Source organism: Xylocopa sonorina, chromosome 3, assembly GCF_050948175.1.
Source record: "Xylocopa sonorina isolate GNS202 chromosome 3, iyXylSono1_principal, whole genome shotgun sequence".
NCBI lineage: Eukaryota > Metazoa > Arthropoda > Insecta > Hymenoptera > Apidae > Xylocopa > Xylocopa sonorina.
Genome location: NC_135195.1, coordinates 3,144,037 through 3,164,771, shown reverse-complemented (window position 1 = coordinate 3,164,771; position 20,735 = coordinate 3,144,037). Strand labels below are relative to the sequence as shown.

Sequence of the window (20,735 nt, the reverse complement as noted above, 5' to 3'; positions counted from 1 at the left end):
TAAACTTGGAACATTTATTCTGACTAATTTCCTGATGAAAAACTGCATTAACTTTTCTTACTATTACTTTTACAATTCTCAAATTTCAAGTAATGCTAATAAAAATAACAATATATTGCTTCCACTTAATTACTACGTGTGTATAGACAATACATAGCTCTCTACCAAAATTTATAGACATTTTTTGTTAGTAACAATTCTTCTAAAAAATACTCGATAAGCTGTAGTGTTATACCATTATTTCATGCAGAACGTTAACAATTTCAATTTTACATTATCTTATGTGTTAGTCAAAAGAAATCACTAAATGAAATGATTTTTTTTAAACAATGACAATAAAAATCCGTCTCTATCCTTTCTCACGCAATATTGTAACTACAGTACAATAACAGTAACTATAGTACAAATTTACCACTTGTGTACATACTGTTTTAAAAAATAGAAAAATAGATTGTCTCAGTTGTAAGTATTGATATTTGTAACTTGTTCTTGATATATGGCTACCTTCTTCAAGCTTGTTTAAAACTTATTTGCTCTTAAAACCCTCCATACCAATTAGTTACCAGGGTTTAACAGGAAATTAAGTTTTAGTTACTTTTTCTTTTTGAAGAAATTAACCATTAAGTTAATCAACTAGAAAATAAACGATCCACTACAACTTTAATTTTACATCAGTGGTACGAATCAGTCTCATCTCCCAATAAGGCCCTTTTGAGATCTACAGATTTCTCTTTCGACACATTCAACTAAGTATAATCTATAAAGCATTCTTTTTACACTTTCAGTGTGAACATCTTAAAAAAACGCGTAAATATTTTTTGTCGCTTGAAGCACCGCACTCAATGATAATAAAATATATAATTGACAAAGAAGAGTGACATATAAAAATTTGTTGTACAACGCAATTTAATATTAATAAGATTTGAAAGACAATGAAGCTGATAAAAGGAATGTCATCGTCGTGTACGCGAGTGATTAAGTGTAAAATATAAGCTCGGGAATCTGTCCTTCATCGGTAGATGTTCCATTATTATCGCCAGCCTCAATACTAAATTCAAATTTAACCTTTCCATTCCCTGAATCACTATCCACCATGACTGTTTTTAGACCCTTTGTTCCATAATGGGAATAAGGACCCTGAAATAATTACGATGCGATAGTAAAAATACAATATACAAGTCGATTGCAAACAATAAAATGTAGTATATGCGATTACAGACTTTAAATGTTGCCGATGCCGTGTAAATCGTGTTTGGTAAAATTTCTGCTAATTCCTTAAACATTAAGCGATAAGTGTACTTTGAACCATCACAGCTAAAATTTGTTGAATTTGTAGCAATCACTTTTCCGGAAGCAGTGTGCATTAATTCTATTAATACTTCGTATATCGCTGGACCATGCATGCTACCGTAAACTCCGTATCCAATAAGAAATATACGTCTATCAACGCTAAATCTACAAAATCAAAAATTACATATACAATTTAACGAAATATTATCGTAATATTCTATAAATAGTGCCAGAACTTTTTCCTCCAAAAGAAGAAAAGCTAAGAAAGTATTTATTTTAAGAATCACCTTATACGATCACTTGTACCATTATATCCCCATCTACTTTTGGTATGCTGAAATCTGCATACTGTTTGTTCTTTACCAGTCATACAACATCGCGGCATTGTTTGAAATCCTACCACTGGCTTTGGATTTAATATAAAATATGAAAATAAAGAAAGAACCTAAAAATACATGTATTTTTAAATAATTTCATAAACATGTGTAGAATACATGTTAAATTATGTAGGTGATACCAGCCTCCGAATAATTTAAAAGTCCAGATTGTGCTGGACCTGCTGTGAATTCTTCCTTCGACATCAAAGGGAAACGTATCAGTGAGAAAGCACTACCCAGCACATATCTTTGATTTTCAGGAGTAACAGGTAGTCTATGTCTTATACATTCCGCTTCTGACCACCTGTTTAGAATAATAAATGAGTATATGCATATAGTAATTCAATATTGTATTCATATAAAATAAATGTTGAAACATTCTGGATGACCTAGTACATGTTGAATAAATAATTAGACCTTTCCCTATGTACCTTAGAACTGCTTGGAATATTTTAGATTCTCTAACACGAAGAGTATCTCTCTCCAAAACAATCTTTAATGTATCAATATCAATATCTGTAAATCCATCGGCATTCAATGCTTCTGTAGTAAATCTATCAATAGTATCCAAGCATACTGCAGCAAGTTGAGGTTCATCGAAAAGGCGAGCTTGTGTCAATAGCAGAAATGCATTATCACTGGTTAAATTATTTTTCAGATAATCCACACAGTGTTTCTCCAGAGCAGAAACTGCATATTTCTTAGCTGTATATAATGTGGTCATCACAGTTTCAGGATCTATCTGTATCTCATCTGTATATAAAAAGAGAAGCACTGCCAAAAAAGCAGCGGGTTCTACATCAGGTACTTCTATCTCTGAAGAAGCGGTTGCAAGTGTTCCATTAAACATTGCATCAAAAACGGCACTTCCAGAAGACAAGACTAGTTTATGAGCTGGTATGCGCTGCTTCTGTGCTCCTCTTCCAACTATGAAGCTCACATCTGACAATATTTCATTATTGAACAGAAAAACAATTCTTTCGCGCATTGTTGCCTTTGTACCCTGCCAGTTATGTGCTACCATTGTTTGTGCACTTGTTGACGTACTCTCCAAAGCAGCAGCATCCTGAGATCGTCCTTCCAAATGCAACGTATTTGCTGCATTTGTTGGAGGCCTACTACAAATATAATAAAAACAAATACATAAAAAATCCAATTTTCTATGATAAAAATTCTGTTGCCTTTTAATTCAAGAAATATATTTTATCCTTTAAACCATACTAAAGGTTAAGGTAAGCAAAATAATTCGGAAAAGTGCTAAGAGTGTAAATCATTGGAATGCTTACTTGTCCCCGTTTGAAGACGAAGCATCTCCGCTTCTAGCTGTTAGCGAAATCGATTGATCTTCGTCGTAAACGAAGTTGAGTGCACGTCTGGCACGTGAAAGCGTAACATTACCGAGGGGTTGGATATTTCGTACGGGTTCTGGAGACGAGTCTCCAGATGCAGCAAGATTCAAATTTTGCTGAGACTCGTCGTCCTCGTGACCTAAACGTAAATTATGCAGTCTCGACACGACATTTGGCACTTCGCTCGAGGAGGCCTCCGAGGACATTTTCAGGCATGAAACGTAATATTTCTCTACGTACTGCCCCGTTTCATTTAATTATTGTGAATCGTGACAGGAGAAGGAGCACGATCGTTTGGTATTAATTCGTACGCCCCGTCACGAACATTTAGCATTCCGCGTGCATATACGTTAAAGACCTCAACCGGTGGTATTAAAGTAAACTGGCAAAACGTACAGACGTCATTGTATAAGAGGAATTTTTTTCACCTGTTCACTGGCAGGTGCCAGTCGTAACAGCTACATACATGCGTCCCTCGCGAATGGCACCTGGTTGGAATGTGCTCTCAAACCCAGAAACCTCTTAGAGAGGCGAAACTCCGGCCTTTCTCGGAAGCCAATTTTTTGTACGCGTGCGTTCATAAACTATGCACCGTGAATGCAACTCCAGAACCTTGCCGTATCGACAGTTGAATTACCAACGAAATTCAAACGTACCAATTTTAGACTCACACACGCCTAACTAAATTGTACACCACTTTATTCTACATTACCTGCTCTATATTGCCCATCATAGAACTTATAATTGTTATTCCAACGTGTTTCTCTATGTCGTTGGTAACGTTGGTAATTACATTGGAATGGTAATGAATTTTACCACTTAACTTTTCCATGCGTACCGGTTAGATGGCACCACTATACCTTGTAAATTTATACTAGATTTACGATTCAAAATTTTAAAATTTTAGATAGTTAATGTGTCATGAAAACCATGTAGATCATCTGTTACGTTTTCTAAAATTCATTGTGAGTAAGGTAAATTTTTTTAATCGACTTTAATGTAATAAATAATTTATTATAATTGTAGTTCTTCTAGATTTCAAAAGAAATTAGATGAAACGAACATATCACAGATATGAAGGTTTAAATAAATTAATCATAAAATATTTCTACCCGCATATTTCTGTACAGTGGATTACTTGGCGGTAAGACAAAATCAAGTAAATTTATCTTTAAAATCATCTTTAACTATTACTAATTATAAACTTTTCAAATTCCAATCATTATATATCGATAGCTACAATAATAATATAAACAATTTTAGGCAGCGATCCAATATTTACCTATCCTTTGAGACGCAAGACGCCGTGCTTGCGGGCTTACGAATAGTTTGCTGACCCTCCAGGAGGTGTTCGACCGTGGCGCGGGTTCCAGGTGAAGAAAACGAGCTTTCCAAGTGGTCGTACACGTTAAGGTGTGACCACCGCACCTCGATGACACTGTAAACACTCGGTTGGTGTTTCCAGCAATTACCAGGTAAACCGCGGGGTGTTGTTTGCCACGAACGAAATGTATTACAACAACAGAAGAGCGGCGTGCAAGTCGTGCGCGCGTGTGAAGACGGACGCGAGGCGAGAAAGGGACCGGTAACGCAGGACCCACTCAAGTAACACGCTAAGAAAGGATTTTCAAGGGCATGAGCTTGCAGATTTTTACCAACCGACAAACCTACCGTGGCCAATCTTTTCGGCAACCAACCCTTTGACGTCTACCGCCCGTGTTTATTCTAACTTCGGCCAAAAAGAACCCGGAAAATTCCTCGCTAATAGGGCCTCGATCGGGTAGCGATCGGTTCGCTATATTGGCTTCTTTGGAGCAACGTTGAAAAACTTTCGATTCGTAGAAAATATTCCACGCGTTCATACATAACTATCTGACCCATATTTATGTCTTCACGCGGACACATAGACTCGAAAAGAGATTTAAAGTAGAGCATTTTGCGCGTGAAGAAATAATTCACAATAGAGTTCCACGATTTCACGCTCCTTGTTTCTTTTTCTAACACAGATTTAACCCGTCGCACAAGATGATTAATCATTTCTTTCAAGCGCCAGAAAAGGTCGACCCGATCTTGCGTCACCTCGCTACACAATGTACACACAAATTCCATTCGTTGTTTCTTCGATAACAAGATTAATTACAATGACAATATCCCGGGCCCGAATACGAATCATTTTATTCGGTATAATACGATGATCCACTTAAGGGCTGGTAACAATACACTGTACGGGCAAGTGAAATTGTAAAAGAGGAACGCGTAGGCAACGAGCGACACGGATGATCCCGAAGTATTCCTGGAGTGTCTCCCGACCAACGAACGGCGGTGCTCGTCCGGTGGTTTCGCGCGCGAAAAAATGTTTTCGACCACACGCAATATTAGGGTCGTGTTTACTAAAGAAACATACGTGACGGTGGTTGAAATGCAGGCCGCGCGTGCAACGAATCGCAATTACGATTTTCGTGGGCCGCTACCATCGTTTGTCGTATTGTCCCGGCGGATCTTTTTTAGGCGGCAAGCACAATGTGCTCTCCGGTCGATAATAGGCTCCCCTTCGCCTCTGCATGGGCGTAAATAATGCTTCTGTATGATCGATCCACCAGGTTGAATTTTAAGCGGAAATAATCGAGCCGCGCCCGATTCGAAATTACCCACGCGTGGTTGATCCTTGGAACTCCATTTCTTTGCGTGAACAAGAACACCTTCGGTGCACTTGAAATACTCTCCACGTTAACCGGTTAAGGGTGCTGATTTATCCGCTATATACATATTGAGTAGATGAAAGAAATATACGTACATAGTATAAACAAGGAATTGCGATTGCTATGTACCTACCAAAGAAAAATATAGAGGGTAATAGCGAAGGCTGGACCAATTTGGATCATCTTTTTGATTACGAATAAACAATAACACGTTAGGGAATATTTTGGCTAGAAAACAAGCGATATTCTGTTGGAACAACATTTCCTCGCCATTTCACATCAATTCCAGTGGGTTCAGGAGGAGATAATGGACCAAAGGTCCGGCGGTGACAAAACCGGTATCATCGCGCGCACCTTTCCCGTCGTTTTTCTAATCGTCTCCTGCGCCTCCTAAGAAGGTCCTTGTAATAACATCTTCCGTTGAGGTCACGAAAGCAGTGCGTTCATAAACAAACAAAGAGACTGCACGGCCGGACTTAAAATAGTTTGTCCGAGGCGTAGCCAGGCATTCGGTTGGACAATATTATTTTATGATGACCAATGGTCGCGTCGTTGGTCCCCGAAATACGCGTCAAAAAATAATCCGTTTCCCTCTGATCTTACCGATACCTACATACGCCCGGAATGTAAATCAGCCGCGCGGCCATCGCGCCGCGGATATTAATGAAAAGTCGGAAGAAACGCCTGCTAATAAGACGCGTTCCAATTAGGCTGCGATTGTGGACACAATATTTTTGTACGTCAACATACCCTGCATACTTTCAACGCGTTCATTAATCTTCACCGTTTACCTTTCTAACGAGGGAAATGCCTCGTTTCATCGCGTGGACTCGTTTATGAAAAAAGAATAAATTACTTATTAAAGCTAGAGTGAAACAATTTTTGATCGTTGTGTGATCGGAGTGTTTCGTATGTTTCGATTATTCATTTCATTGGGTACGTGTAATCGTTACTATTTTTTCCAAGAAACAGCATGTTCACAAGAGTTCTAAATTAGACGGAGAAATGTAACGGTCCCGGACTTACAAACTCTTCCTAAAAGGGTAAATTAGTCAATCTGAGCGTTTAATTAAATTTCGATGTCGCGCGTTATCACAATGAGGCCCGATCAGCATTTACTGGAACCCGCTATGATAGGGCCCACGCAGACTTTCACTACTATCGCCGTGGACTCGTCGACACGCTCGAAAATCTTTCCTCACAGAGATACAATTACCTATCGGGTGTTTTAAAAAATCTCTGTACACGATGTCACACTCTAAGTAATATTAAATACAAGTCGCACAAGATAATGATGTTTATGATATAATACCAGCTCCTTATCATTTCTCTTTCTTGCAAATGTGTTGCATGTATACGCGATAAACGAAATTGGAATGTTAATAAAGAGCAACGTATTAAATTAACAATGTTATTCGAGGAAAATTCAAGACTATACTGCATTGTTGAACTTATTCGACTTACTGTGAGGCATGAAAATAATTGTCTAGGCGGGGCCACAGTCTAGACAAAACAAAATTGGCTCTACTCAGCGTAGTACAAATACCTTTGGGGATTTAATTATACGCATCATATAATTTGGAGCTCATATGTTCTCACTCGTAATTATACAATTTCGTTAAAATGTTGCCTGAGGAAACACGTGTACCCTACATATCCATGGTATTTTGGCTTCGGTACGAACGAAAAAAAAAATCGTTCATATTCATCACCCACAGAGTAATAAGTGACAAGATACAATATTCAAAGGCACCAAATATACTTGTCTCACCTTTTTCCTTTCTCCACACCATGGCTTGAACTATATACCTTCCTCTGCACTGTCATCGCAGATACAGGTTGTCGCGATTTGCATGACGGGTACCAGTAATGAACATGCAACGGGACAATTGCGTTATTAAACCAAGAACAGCCTTATCACTCGGCTCGATTTATGGACCTGTGGAGAACCGTCGTGTCTCCAATTTCTTAAGCGTCGTAAACTCGTAAAGACATAGGTATCTGTTGCAATTTCCAGATCGGGTACTGTGATGTATGGGGGTCAAGAGACACCATTCTAAACTGTACGAGTATTTTAGTGACTTCGGGTTCCACGTTCCTCTCCATTGTTGTTCCACTCGTGTTCGTCTAGAGGTACAATCTATTCCATCGTAGCGTTTATGGACCGGGGCCCTCGCGTGTTTGAACTCCGATCGTCACGACAATTAAAAAAGTCCCGAACGTCGAAAACCCCGGCGACCACGGCAGGAATGTCAAACATTCACCTGTCTTCGTTCCGAGGCTACATCCTTTGGAAATCCGTGCTGGTGGGGGCCATGGGCATTACGTATGCGTCTTTCGGGGACGATGCCTCTCGGCTCGCCCGTTATCAGACGAACACGGAACCATCTCGTTGCCGCGATTCGGCAGATCGGATCGCCTCCGATCATCGACGCATCGGTGCTCGATGACGTACCACTCATCGACCTTAAATTCGACGGAATAAACGAGCTACCTGAATAAAGATAACAACCATCTGACACCCGTTAAACTGCCGTTCGGACGCCCGAGGGAAACTGGAGACGGATTTGTCAGGACGTGACGGAAATTACTTCTCGAATACGCACTGTGTGGTATCTTAATGTTAGTCTCACAAGTTACGTACCTTATTACGTAGTTACATACATTTTTTAGTGGTATTAGTTACACTTAAACATACTTACAAGAATACAGTTAGTGCAGAGAATGAAGCCATAAAGGGCTATCGTACACGCATCGTTCACCATCCATCAACTCCTCTACCGTTCCCAATATCTCCCCCTATCTCGTGCAAACATCGAATCCATCTTTCCACTTCCGTTTAAGACACCGATCTAACCGATCCACCGATGGATCACACGGAGACGCCCTTATCTGCTCCATGGTAGCATGAAAACGGAGCTAAGCCACCGGGTCGCGCAGGTATACCCCGAAGTGTTCGCTTTTCAGCCGGTTCAGCTGGTAGCACGGTTTAGTAGCCTTATTTGTGTCCTCGGGCGTGTCCCGTGTGTCCGTTCTGTGTTTGTTCGACATGGAAGGAAAAAAATGGGTCGATGCGTTCCTTCAAAATGCGACATCGCGCGCGGCTGGCAACGCTTTAAACGGATTAAATGGAATCCGTTGGCAGATCGGATCGTTTCGTACGTGTAGGTGTACGGAGCGCGGATGATCCTTGGCAAGCGAACACAAGGGATCGCGTCGATCAAACAGCCTGTTCGCCAATGCTGCTGCGTCGACGGTCGAAATAGTATCGCCCACGAGGTGCGTCGACGCAACGATTATGCATTAAACATGAAACATTGTTTCGGTAGTGGAAAAATGTTCATCTACCAGTTTAACAAGGGGCACAGTCTGCGATCGTTGATTTACTCGACGCGTGTACTTGCTCTCGGAGGATTGCATCGGATGATGAGGCTGATCGATGCAGGTGCTTACATCCGAAACGATTAACGTGCTCGTTCGACTTGCTCGGGTGTGGCGGTCGTGCACGGAATCGTAACGTGCACTTGCTTTCTGTCTTTTGGGACGAGCGTATTTGCATATGATGATATTGCTCGTCGGAGAAATCGAAGTTATTTTCCCTCGAGAACCTTTTAAGGGACCAAGGACATCGTAAGTGTTGATCCTGGATATAATTTTGACCATCGCTTAATAGTACTCAAGTTAAGTGGAAATTGAAAGGAATAGGTCAACAGCACGCGTATAAGTAAAACGTCGACCAGAAAATTCCCTGGTCAGCATACAGGGGACACTAGAAATCTTTCGATTATGTCACCGGTTGGTTCTTGCAAGGGAAAATAGGCTTCGTGACGCGATTCTCTATGACCATGACAAATCGTACCGAAGCAACTGTTAACGCTACTAATATTACCACTGGCGACGAGTTTGTGCTCGACAACGACTGTGTCACCAGAAGAGACTCTCAATCACGTTAAAGTCAAGAAACGGTGTACGCGGTCTCGTCCTTCCCCGTGTCGATCTCGACGAGACGAACGGCAGCGTTCCTTTGTGTCACGACGTGACAGATTTCACGCGCATGCTCTCAACGAGTGCATCCGTATACGCGTTCTACATGTACGTCTCTTCTCGTGTAACTCCTGGACGGAGAACCCACGTGGCGATCGAGGGACGAATCACGAAACGAAAGCGTGGTTAATTTGGAACTGGGACAGATCGAAGCTGACGATTTCGGGAAGACAAAACGGCCATTGCCTCTGTGGTTTCTTATCCTTACAATTGCGAAAGCGTTCAACGCCTTTGGTATCGAAGTACGCTTTCTCGAAGTGTCTCGTTAAAAGTAACAAAACAGCTTCCGAGCACAAATTCGACAAACCACCGTTTCACCTCTTTACTTCGACTTCTCGTTTTCGCATCCGAGGAAGCTTGTGTGAGAAACTAATTTGTATCCACCGACGACCAGTAAACGCGCTCGATGGCAAAAACTTTTAGTATCGCTGTTTGGCGAACGGGGTTGCATCGATCATCTACGCTAACTCGAAACAGTGGACGGAAAAGGGGCAACCGAGGGAAGGGAGACGGTGAAATAAAGAAAAAACTTTGATGTCGACGACCACCGTGCGCTGCTGGCATTATGTAAACTTGCGTGGATGCACGTTCGACGCGGCCGCCTCGTGGGAGTTCGAAATCGGTAGCCGATCCCACGGCTCATCTTCGCACCTTTGCGCCCGGGGAACGGAAAATCCACTTTGTCAAAGCGCCACGGGCCTTTTCAGCCTGACCTGCCTGGGAGAATTCTTTCTACGTATTCCAATGCCAGGCGTTGCCATCCCCAGTGTTGTACCATTAATTATCGAAACAAATAGAAACGGTGAATTATACTATGCACGCCCTGCGTCCATGTACCTTATCGTATATCTTCCGCCGCCAGATACGATTTAGTGCCCACCGGGTGTTAATATACGCCGTTTTGTTGCTCGCAAATCTGCCGCCTAATGCACGTGTCGGTTGTATTCACCGTGACCGATCGCGAACGGCATTAAACGCGCGTCGTTCGGCGATATACCCGAGATACGATCAACGTTTAATAGCATTATGCTAATACGATCGTTATTAAGAAGCGCATTCGCGTGCTGCGGTTAATAGATTTCGCGTACGACGCGGGGTGACGTTCCGCGTAATGTTACCGCGAATTGATTGTCGCGGACGGAGTAACAAGGTTTGAAATCGATTACGAGTAAACATCGGTCGATACCAATCGATTGGGACAATTAACGGGGTTGACTAATTGTTGCTAGGGGATTCCAGAAGAAACTCGCGGAATGGGTGGTCTAGAAAAATATACAATAAATGGAATTTACACTATTGCCAGTATCTTATCATTCTGTGGAAGATAGTATGTAAAAGTGACTTCTCACGTGTATATTAGAAACATTGCAAAATAACGCTGGATACATAGGAAATAAGTTATAACGTGTCTCGTCGCTTCAATGGTGCATGTACTACTACAGGTATCCAAGTTCGAGGAAAGCATTCGACAGCATTACAGTTAGCTTCATCAAGAATCTGATGACCTACCGATAACGACACCATAGGCCGTAAAATCTCCATTTGCGAATTCCTTTAAATGCTTTTCTCCTTTCGTTAACGCTTTGACAATAAATCAGATTGCTTTACTCGGATACTTTTAGAAAGACTCTCGTTTGTGTTTCGACATTGGAATGCAAATCGAGCAAGAAAGTTTACAACAATTCTTCTTGACATCGACGAGCCTGAGCCTTATTCTCCATTTAAATACGGTACCACATCCGATCCACATCTACAATATATAAGATGGGATATATCGTACGACCCAGTAATCCTATTATATATTAATTAAACATCGAATCGAAATAGAATCTCGTCGAGCAGTAACTTGCGACAGTAGTGAATAACCTCAAATGCCTTGATCGCATGTACACCGACGAAACTGCACTGAAAATGAAGCTCACGTGTTCCCTCGGCCGCCCAGCGACGCTACCACTTGACAACAGGAACATGATCACGGCAGCTACCCTTTTTACTGACCTAACAATAGACGAGACGCGTTTTCGAGTGGAGCACGTATGGCTGATTTATCCCAGCGAAGAAACGCGAAGAAAAGTCAGATCGGCGCCGGGCGGGCGCTCACGTTCCGCCGCGTTCGAGTCATCGCCGGAACGATCCGCGGGAAATGATTCCGTAGCGTGACCCAAGAAGGCTATCAAGCATCTCGGGTGCACGAAACAGCGGGTCGATCTCTCATCCTAGGGGATACGAATGAGTAGGCGCGATGGTTACACTGAGCAGAACACGACCGGCACGTTAAACGACCGCCCCGGAGTCGTGTAAACAATTATTCATCCGGTAGATCCGATTTGCTCCATTTCTCAATTAGTCCGGCCGTTTCGAGAGGGACGTGGCTTGAGTCATCCCTCGGCCACGAGGCCAGCCGTTTCCGCTCGCGATGAACCAGGAAGACGCACGACCAGGCGATTTTATTTTCGCGACCGCAAACCACGCGGCTTGTTTCCACGCGTAAAGGTTGAATGACGTTCGTGGCTCGCTTATGGTTCCGCGGCGAACGAAATGGAAGCCCTTTAACGGCGATAGTAAAAGGTAACCTCGCGATGACATTGTAGCTGGATGGTTGAATGAGAGAAAAGGGAAAGTTCGATGATCGGGTTTGAGCGCAGTGCGGTCTTCGAGGATCGTAAAATCAACATTGAAATTGAGAGTGTAATGATATTGTTCTTTTCCTGCGGTTTCTTTCGTTTCGTTTCGCTTTCGAGGTAGTTACGATCGATCATCTATGACTTATTCATTTTGTAATAATATCAATGGCCCTTTGGTTTTAAGGTTGGATTGATTCAAATATCCGTGGACTACGTGACTTTCCCTCACGCGGTATCAGACTGAATCTATTTGAAAGATTTAACGATGTTGTCGCGCCTGATCTCTAAATACAGATTTATTCGACTCGATAAGGAAGAATAATGTTTCACGCCAAACTAGAAAATTACAATTCATTAATATAAAATCGTGGTCGAATTAAATTCGTCCCATTATATTATTGTCACGTTCAATCCATAACGTAACCGTTCCTCGTTAATTCAAGGCAAAAATTTCTCGTGAAATAGCTGCCAAGTAAACGGAGTCTACCTCATCCCTGAATGTGTCAACGCGGGGAATCACCCCACGCACAATAACTCGAACCAATCGCTCAACGAAACTACACGATCTTTCAGGTAAATCGCGGAATAACAATGTCGCAAGGGGAGAAAACAAAAGACGTCAACGGCAGACGTCTCCCGCGACGAATGGTCTAACAGGTGACAATCCTCAGTTACATCTGCATGGCATCGTAGATAGCTGGTAGATCGGCGAGACACGTGAATGCGATAGCCGGTGCGTGGCGCGAATAAGGTATTAAAAAGCGTTATTTATCGGCGGATCTGCAGTCAAGGTGGACGCGGCGCTACACGGTCTGGTATTAACATTAAGATTCTCATCGTACGATGCTGACCGGTGGAAAAAGAAAACCGACTTTTCGAGTGGATGTCAGCCGGGGAAGACGCACGGCCGCCGTTCGTTTAGCCCCGGCTCCTGTGACCACGGTTCACGGATATTACGGAACGCGATCGAACGACCGAGAAAATCGAGCGTCGAGGGGACCGCGACCACTTCGAGGCCGTGGGCCTCTTTATAATCCTTCTAATCTCCCCAATCAGGGGACGGGGATATTCGTTACACGCGTGGCACGTACCACTAATTTATGCCCGTGCCACGAAAGTAAATACGACGGATACTACCGAGCCGAACGATCCCCCGAACCACCGGTATCGTGAGAAAAATTTCGAGCCCCAAGGAACACCACGGGCTATCGTCCTTTCCGTTGGCTACGTTTCGAGCCGCGTTACCACTTTTCGGTAAACCTGTCGGTGTCAAAGGATTGGCTAAGTAGATTTGATACGGTCCGATCGTTGTCGTTTTGTTTTCTATTCCCGTGATCGATGAAACAGGGTGTATCTACCGGGATACACCTTTGTCGAAGATATTTCCAATTATATTTTCGTAATACCAAAGGGGGATAATAAAAATATAAACTTGTAATTGGTATTCGAACACTTGACAGTCCGAGGTATAAATATATATTATAGAATACCGCGTTTTGAAAGTATTTCTTAATATTAGAAATCGCTATCCTACTTTAGCTTGGAGATCCGTTCACCTAATAATCACAATATTGAGCAATTGCAATCTGCATAAGTTTCTACAAATTTCCAGCTGTTTATTTCCGATTTTACCGCTTACTACCGATAATGTCGTTAGAAATTAAAACATACACCATCTCTACATCTAATCATTTGAATAAAGTGATTAGTTCTTAGATTAGCTTGCGTTGTCCGGCAACAGACCATTCCACAGCAACCGGTGGAATATTTTATGACAGATGATATTTGTTTCTTGCCTGTGTACGTTTAATACGAAAGCCGCAAGTCGCGACAAATAGACGCAGCTCTTCAGGATGCATTTCCGCGGAGCTAGTCCGCGAGCGCTCACGCGTACGTTCCGCAATAAAAGGCGGAAAGGTAAAAAATTGCTCGCAGGACATAAAGTGACGATGTTCCAGGGTCGTAAAGTTTTCTCGTTATCCTGCCAGTATCCGGAATGCAGCGTTCATCTTCAGCGACTGTACGTTCAGAAAGAGAGACGGTGGGGTGAGGACCTCGAGGTTTCTCGATTTTCATTCAACGCGGCCCGCGGATGCTCGTCCACGGGAGAATTATGCGTAACGCGTTGGCAGTATTCTTGCCGCATCGACTTCTATTTTTTGTACGCGCTTTTTATTGGCACGAGCGCCGCTAAAATGAGATGCACCCAATCTCCTCTTTTCAAGATACAGGATTCGACGGAGTTTCCAGCGGAAGGCCGCGATAGCGCTTTCAATTTTACCTATATCACCGTGCCAGTGTTCCTCTCGCCTATTTCCTGCCGTATCTCGCTGTTATCCGTTCGGATATTAAAATGGAGAACTGGTTTTTGAAATATTGCGCTGAATGGTACTACTTTGTTGTAATAACTATCATCGTATCGAAGCTATGTTTCTGGCGAAGCTAAGGTGTCGATAACGGCCCGTGAAACATGGATGCAAAGTAGTAGATATTCCTTCGATCAACCTCGATACTCTATCCTCGATCCGAGCGATTCATCATTCTTTAACATCAGACTTCCTCGCGCAACCCCGTTCCAACCGTAAACGTCCGTCTCAATGACAACGCAATTATCTCGCAGAATGCAATCATCCGCTTATTTAAGCGACCTCGAAGCAAACTTAAGACGCCGGACGAGCGCGCGAATGAACAGTAAACGTCGATCTTCTCCGCTAACCGTTCATTAGGTAGGCTCGAAACTATAAAATCACCTATCACCGTGAAACCCACGCGGAACGAGCAACACACCCTCTCTAAAGCGTGTGCGGAGCGAAAGGGAATGGAAGAAGACATTTCTTCCCGATTGCCCTTCGTAATGCGCATTATAAGCCCGAGAGGAACGGGCCACCGCGGTTCGGTATGGACAGAGGCCGGAACAGGCGTCCCTGGCACGATACAGATTTTTATGGCCGACGTAAATCTCGTGACGGATGCAAGAAGCAACGAGGAATCGTGAAGGGCGCGGCCAATCCCCTAATGATTCTGATTTATCGCCGATGGTTTGTTCCGGTAAGTCATTATACGATGCAACGCGCGTCGTTGCCTCTCCGAGGACCTCACGCAGGATGGCCGAGCTGGGCGTCGTGGAGCATCGGTTCTTGTTCTGTAACACGTCGAACGGTCGTATTTCACGGCGTCCCTGCGCGCCGGATTTAATTTTTTACGCTTCCATTCGCAGATTCGGGTTTAAGGGTGTCGTATAGTGTCCTTTGTAATTGCCTCGGTGATTGGTTAGTTTTGAGACCCCTTTCGAAGCGACGCGGGTGTCGAATTACGGGGTGGATACGCTCGCGCGAGGATTACATTTAGAGTAACGTCGACGCACGCGTGAAATTCATTGTTTCTCATAAAAATACATCACATTTATATTTGTTACAATTAAACTCGTCTTTGGTTCGCTTGAGATCCTATTCAGATACTATTCCAATTCTCAGAATTACCCTCTGCGATGCCGGTGGCCAGTTCGAACGCCGAGGTACGAAACCAGCGGTACATTCCAAGGGATGCATTTGAACGATGAGTAACAAGCTTTCGAAAGCAGTTAGAACTCTGCAGTAAAATAGAATCAATGACAAATTGATGGGTGCGATGGAACAGATTGTCTTCATCAAACAGACTCAATCATTTTCGCTGAAATTCATGTGTATAAATTACTACAGAAATTCTCTCCTTCTTCATACTTCACCTCTTCATCTTCCTCAATTTACACACATCTCTACCGCTAAAAAAAAAAGAAATAGATTAAACGCGAGCCTAATATAGCCTAAGCGCAATGTCCATTCAGTGTCTATGGCAATCCAATTGCAGTTCCACGCGAGGGAAAGGAACAGCTGACGCACATCAGATATCGAAGCGACGAAAGTGCTCAGATAGAATCTGAAAGGTGTTTAGGTGCAAATTTTCAGCTGGATCGAAGATAGCTGCCAATGCCTCGAATATTCGTAGACAGGTCTGCATTGGCGGATGTGGCTGGTTTAATAATCTGTCACCGACCTCGCTAAGCGTACCATTAAGTGGGCGTCTATGAGCAGCGAGGGTTTTCTACGCGACACCGCCGCTGATATGGTGCGATCCAAAGGCGAGCGTAAATCTGCTGGCGAAACGCTATAGCGGTTCGCCTTCGTAATCAGCGTATATCAGCGGGCTAATTAATAATTACACCCAGCCCACTTGGCCGTCCTCTTCGTCTACGTACGTGACTAGATAACCGGTAATTGAACGGATGCCCGGTCGAAATAAGTTTCTTGCTTGTTCCCCGAGACATTCGTCGAGAGTATTCGTAAGTTATGTACGATTCGCTTGTAAGCATCGTAATTTATGGTAAATCGGCTTGGGATCATACGTTTTCGTAATTGGCGTTTCCTGTATTTGCGGCGGTAGTTTCGCGAGAAAATATTATGATGGAATAATTGAGTTTACACGCTGGAAAAACATTTTCATTATATCCTAGCGAAATCATTCAATGGTGAGTAATTAGGCATACGCTCGTCTCTCGATTTATCCGGAGTACTGTTTGCGCGTGGTCAAGACTCTCGTTAGTGGAGTCTATTAGTGCAAATAGAGAATATGCACTGGCTATTTACTGCCTTCATCGATAAAAAAATCCGCGAATTTATGATACTACACATAAATAAGTGTAATGGTAAAAATCGTAGAAAAATTATTTTCCGTGTCTGTAATTAGATTGCATAAAACTGAGCCCTGCACTTAATCACTGAGAGGAATGTATGCATACAGTTTTTGATCCTTCCTGTATCGAAGCAGTTTTAATTTCTCACCTGTTAGAAATCAATCTCGAGATCTTACCATGTTAATTTAAGTCTCCATGTCCGTCGAACGTTCGTTTTGTAACAACCTCGTTACACTATTTTAAGAAGAGCGATTTATGAATTCTCGCTTACAAATAATGAATATTTATACAGCAGCGTGTAGCTGAAATAATCAGTTTCTACGTTTCCTATCGCGAGTACGTCTGATCGTTGGAAGGAAAAATTTCGAGTTCACCTGAGAAACGCCAGACGAGAGAGAAAGATGAGGCACGTCGTTGGAAAATTTCGTAACATACGAGGAATCCACGTCTCATAACGAACGGTACTTCGCTTGGAACGGCAAAACGGAATTCGTCGTCACAGACGGATAGGAGAGCGCAAAATGTCCCGGCTACATTGCCGTATCTATTTTCATCCAACATGTTTTAGATGCTCCACTATTGAATCCGACAGGCGAAACGAGTTGCGCATCGGCTTATGGCAGAAGAACAGACCAATGGAAAATACGAACCGGGGCAAGACGAGTAATGTTGCTTAAGTTATTAAACAACGGGACTTACGAGGTATTTCCTGTGTTTTTTATGAGACAACGTTAAAATTTTTAGCCGTAGCTTTGTTTAGAGTAGACCCGCGTTTCTGTGGTTGTTTCTAAAAAATTGGATTTGGTTTTCTAAGCACATATCAAAGGAACTTGCACATATTTACATTTTAAAATATTGCAAATACTTCTTGTACCCACTCTTTGTATTTAACTCTTCTATTGTGTTTGTACGAACTTGTTCTCTGTGTAACAATTGACTGTGTTTCTGTTTGCCAAATCTAATAAATTCATTTAGTACTCTATTGGTGAACCAAAGCAAAATTATTGTGTATTAGGTAAATAGTAAATAATGAAACGAAGATATTTTGGATCGTTGAGACTGGTCACTTTTCCAGAAATGTCATCTTACAGTAAGATAAATGCATGCTTACATGTAACTAATTTCATTATTACTCATCGAGTTACTGTTTGGAATGTTTGCGACGCGTTCCGCTTAACTTAATGAATACAAGCGTCTCTATAAATGTAATGATCTAGATTTTAATGTAATATCCTGCGCAAGTTTCTACAGAAAACAAAACTATAAAAGCGAATCACGTAATGCTATCGAGTGACCATACTAGGCACCCACCGTAAATAACTCCAAATTAACAAAACAAATACTCCAACGAAAATTGTATCAGAGAAGTGGTTCGAACGAGGTGACTGAAATGTCGTGCAAAATGATTTACAGCTGGTCTGTAACGTTCTCCCCAACGACAAAATCGCGGACGCGCGTCGATACAGGCCGTCGTGCTTGAGTAACGAAGCAAGACGAGTTGATACGCTTATCGATGGTGCGATGCGCACCACCTCCAGTTGTCAATGTCGAGGAATACAAAAGGGATATAGAAAGAGCGATTCCTCGATCGATTCTTGTGCTCTCATTCCGGACAATATGACACACAACCAGTGTTGTCAGAAGAAGTTTACCGCGGCGATAAAATCTGGTTACATAAAGATCGACTTAATGAATTTATCATACCAATAATAACAGAAGTCTAAAGCCTCACAAGACACCCGTTACAAATAGATAGGTAAATATATCGAACAAACATTAGGAATTAAAAAACATCTATATATTACACAAAGCCTCGAAAAGTCATTAAAATGGAATTTTGTCCATGTTGGTACTTGAGGGTTTCGAAACATGTTAGTATCCCAAGGTTAAACAGCTAGTTCCAATAAAACTATCTTTACGCTCCCTTTTACCAGTGCCTTTTCCTAAATGTTTGCATAAACCTCCACACACACAGTGATTATGTCCCTACATCTGGTACCACCGCGCTCAATTCGCCCCTGGCGCCGTGGCCTGTTTAATTTTAGGGCATTACGCGTGCAGGCGGCAGCCTGACCAAGTCTAAAGGGCTCCTCTGCCTTGGTATTTGCCCAGATATTATCGCGAAAAGGGAAAAGGGGTGAGGTCCTGTGTAACGAGGAGGGCGTGACTGTTCCTTCGAGCCGGGCCTCTAGGATGCCCCCGACACACCGTTTCGCGAATTAGCCCCGTCTCTCATCATCGTCCTCCATCGGGGGCCAGGGAAATCATCGTGACTCGAGGCTGCTCTGCAATAAGCTGACAGCGCATCCTGTTCTTTAGAATCGTACAAGTCGGTTTACTGTCATTACGACGACGGTGTGGACTGTTGGTGTAGTGGCTTTGTGGAATTTTATGTGTTGCGGAATTTTCAATATTGGCATTTTTGTTCTCCTTTCCTTATCATTAAATCTATTTGCTTTCTGTGAATATAATTATCTTTTTTTCGAGGACATTCGCGGGCTGGAGTCTCTAGTGATAAAGTATAACAGAAGTAGCTAGGAAAGCTTCGTAATAGGACTGTCGCATAATCGGGTGACTAAATTGTATCATTCGAAACCAAAATAGCTCTTGTATCAAATAATTAAACTATCTTTACGCAACTACTAATATGATCTAATCTAACACACGTAAGTAAAAGTGAGCTAAAATGCTTGTACGTGGAAAGTTCCTCGAGTCAAAAAAGGAATATAAAAATAATTGTTAGCAGAGCCTATGCAACGATTGAAATATGAATCCTTCTACCTGAGTCATAGAAGCGCCAAGTTTTTATCTACGGTTGGGATCGCATAGTACGATTATGATATTTGCATAGATTTTTATTTTTCTCGCTGCGAGGGATCGATATTCGCGTTGTAAACGGAACCTTCTATTCGAGTCGGTCATTCCCCGATTTTAATTTGCGGCTACGAGAGAAAGAGGAGGCGCAATGCGCACCGTGCTCTGCTACGACTTGGACACGTTAATTCACACCACGATCGGATATGCATATTTCTCGGACGTGATCGATAATAATTAATGAAGTCGCTCGATCGCTCGTTCTTACCGTGCTAAAGGGCGTGCCTCTTACTACTAGAATACTTGAGTTACTTGTTATTTTCGCCATAAACAAATGTGGTAGGCACGTGTAATGGCACACGAAGTGATTCTCGATGCACTATTGATTTGCTGTTTCAAGATAGATTATTTTTCGCGACGAATGCAATTAGACAATTCATGACTACTTGGAGAAGTTATTTGATCACTTTCAGATAACAATGATTAAAATGGAAGCGTATAAAATAATGAAACTTCTAATAGCTCTATTTACAAATTAAGACTCTTTGTTCTATCGAACATTCATAACTGAATGCCGCTTATCGACAATAGTAGCCAACACGTTATCTACGGCCTATTGTATCCGATGGCAGGTAGAGTGATTCATAAAATCTAATCAGATATTTCATATAAATAATATTTAAAAATGCCTCGAAGGCCTGAAGATATAGTATCTTAATGTACTCTACCCCTTCGACATTTCCATAGATCAATCTCTCGGGCGGCAAGAATGCGCGGCTCGTCCGTTAAAAGGAAATCGACAGGGATTACTTTCAAATAACCGCGGGTGTAATTATACGTCGCCGGGAATATAAACGAACGTACCGTTG

General features: G+C 42.4%; 1 protein-coding gene and 1 long non-coding RNA gene across 3 annotated transcripts; one reads left to right on the top strand and one right to left on the bottom strand.

Annotated features, from left to right (window-relative positions):
* Positions 1–3,673, bottom strand: LOC143422186 (BTB/POZ domain-containing protein 1). 2 transcript variants are annotated; one of them, XM_076892648.1, is made up of 6 exons: positions 2,954–3,673; positions 2,099–2,785; positions 1,812–1,971; positions 1,578–1,735; positions 1,221–1,455; positions 1–1,137 (listed from the first exon to the last, which is right to left on the bottom strand). In XM_076892648.1, the coding sequence occupies exons 1-6, from the start codon at positions 3,220–3,222 to the stop codon at positions 976–978; spliced, it is 1,671 nt and encodes a 556-aa protein (XP_076748763.1). In that variant the 5' UTR covers positions 3,223–3,673; the 3' UTR covers positions 1–975. The 2 variants fall into 2 exon arrangements, with proteins under 2 accessions (XP_076748763.1, XP_076748765.1); XM_076892650.1 differs by having other exon boundaries at positions 2,099–2,782.
* Positions 3,674–15,098: 11,425 nt separating this feature from the next.
* LOC143422497 (uncharacterized) lies at positions 15,099–15,974 on the top strand. Its single transcript, XR_013101725.1, has 2 exons — positions 15,099–15,431; positions 15,857–15,974. It is a non-coding gene; the product is annotated as an uncharacterized LOC143422497 (long non-coding RNA).
* Positions 15,975–20,735: the final 4,761 nt, after the last annotated feature.

Excerpts from the sequence above, each read along its gene's own strand:
- LOC143422186 (XM_076892648.1), bottom strand. The coding sequence starts at position 3,222 with ATGTCCTCGGAGGCCTCCTCGAGCGAAGTGCCAAATGTCGTGTCGAGA. Across the intron at positions 1,972-2,098 it reads ATATTCCAAGCAGTTCTAAG|GTGGTCAGAAGCGGAATGTA; the intron begins GTACATAGGGAA and ends TATTCTAAACAG. Across the intron at positions 1,456-1,577 it reads GGTACAAGTGATCGTATAAG|ATTTAGCGTTGATAGACGTA; the intron begins GTGATTCTTAAA and ends TTGATTTTGTAG.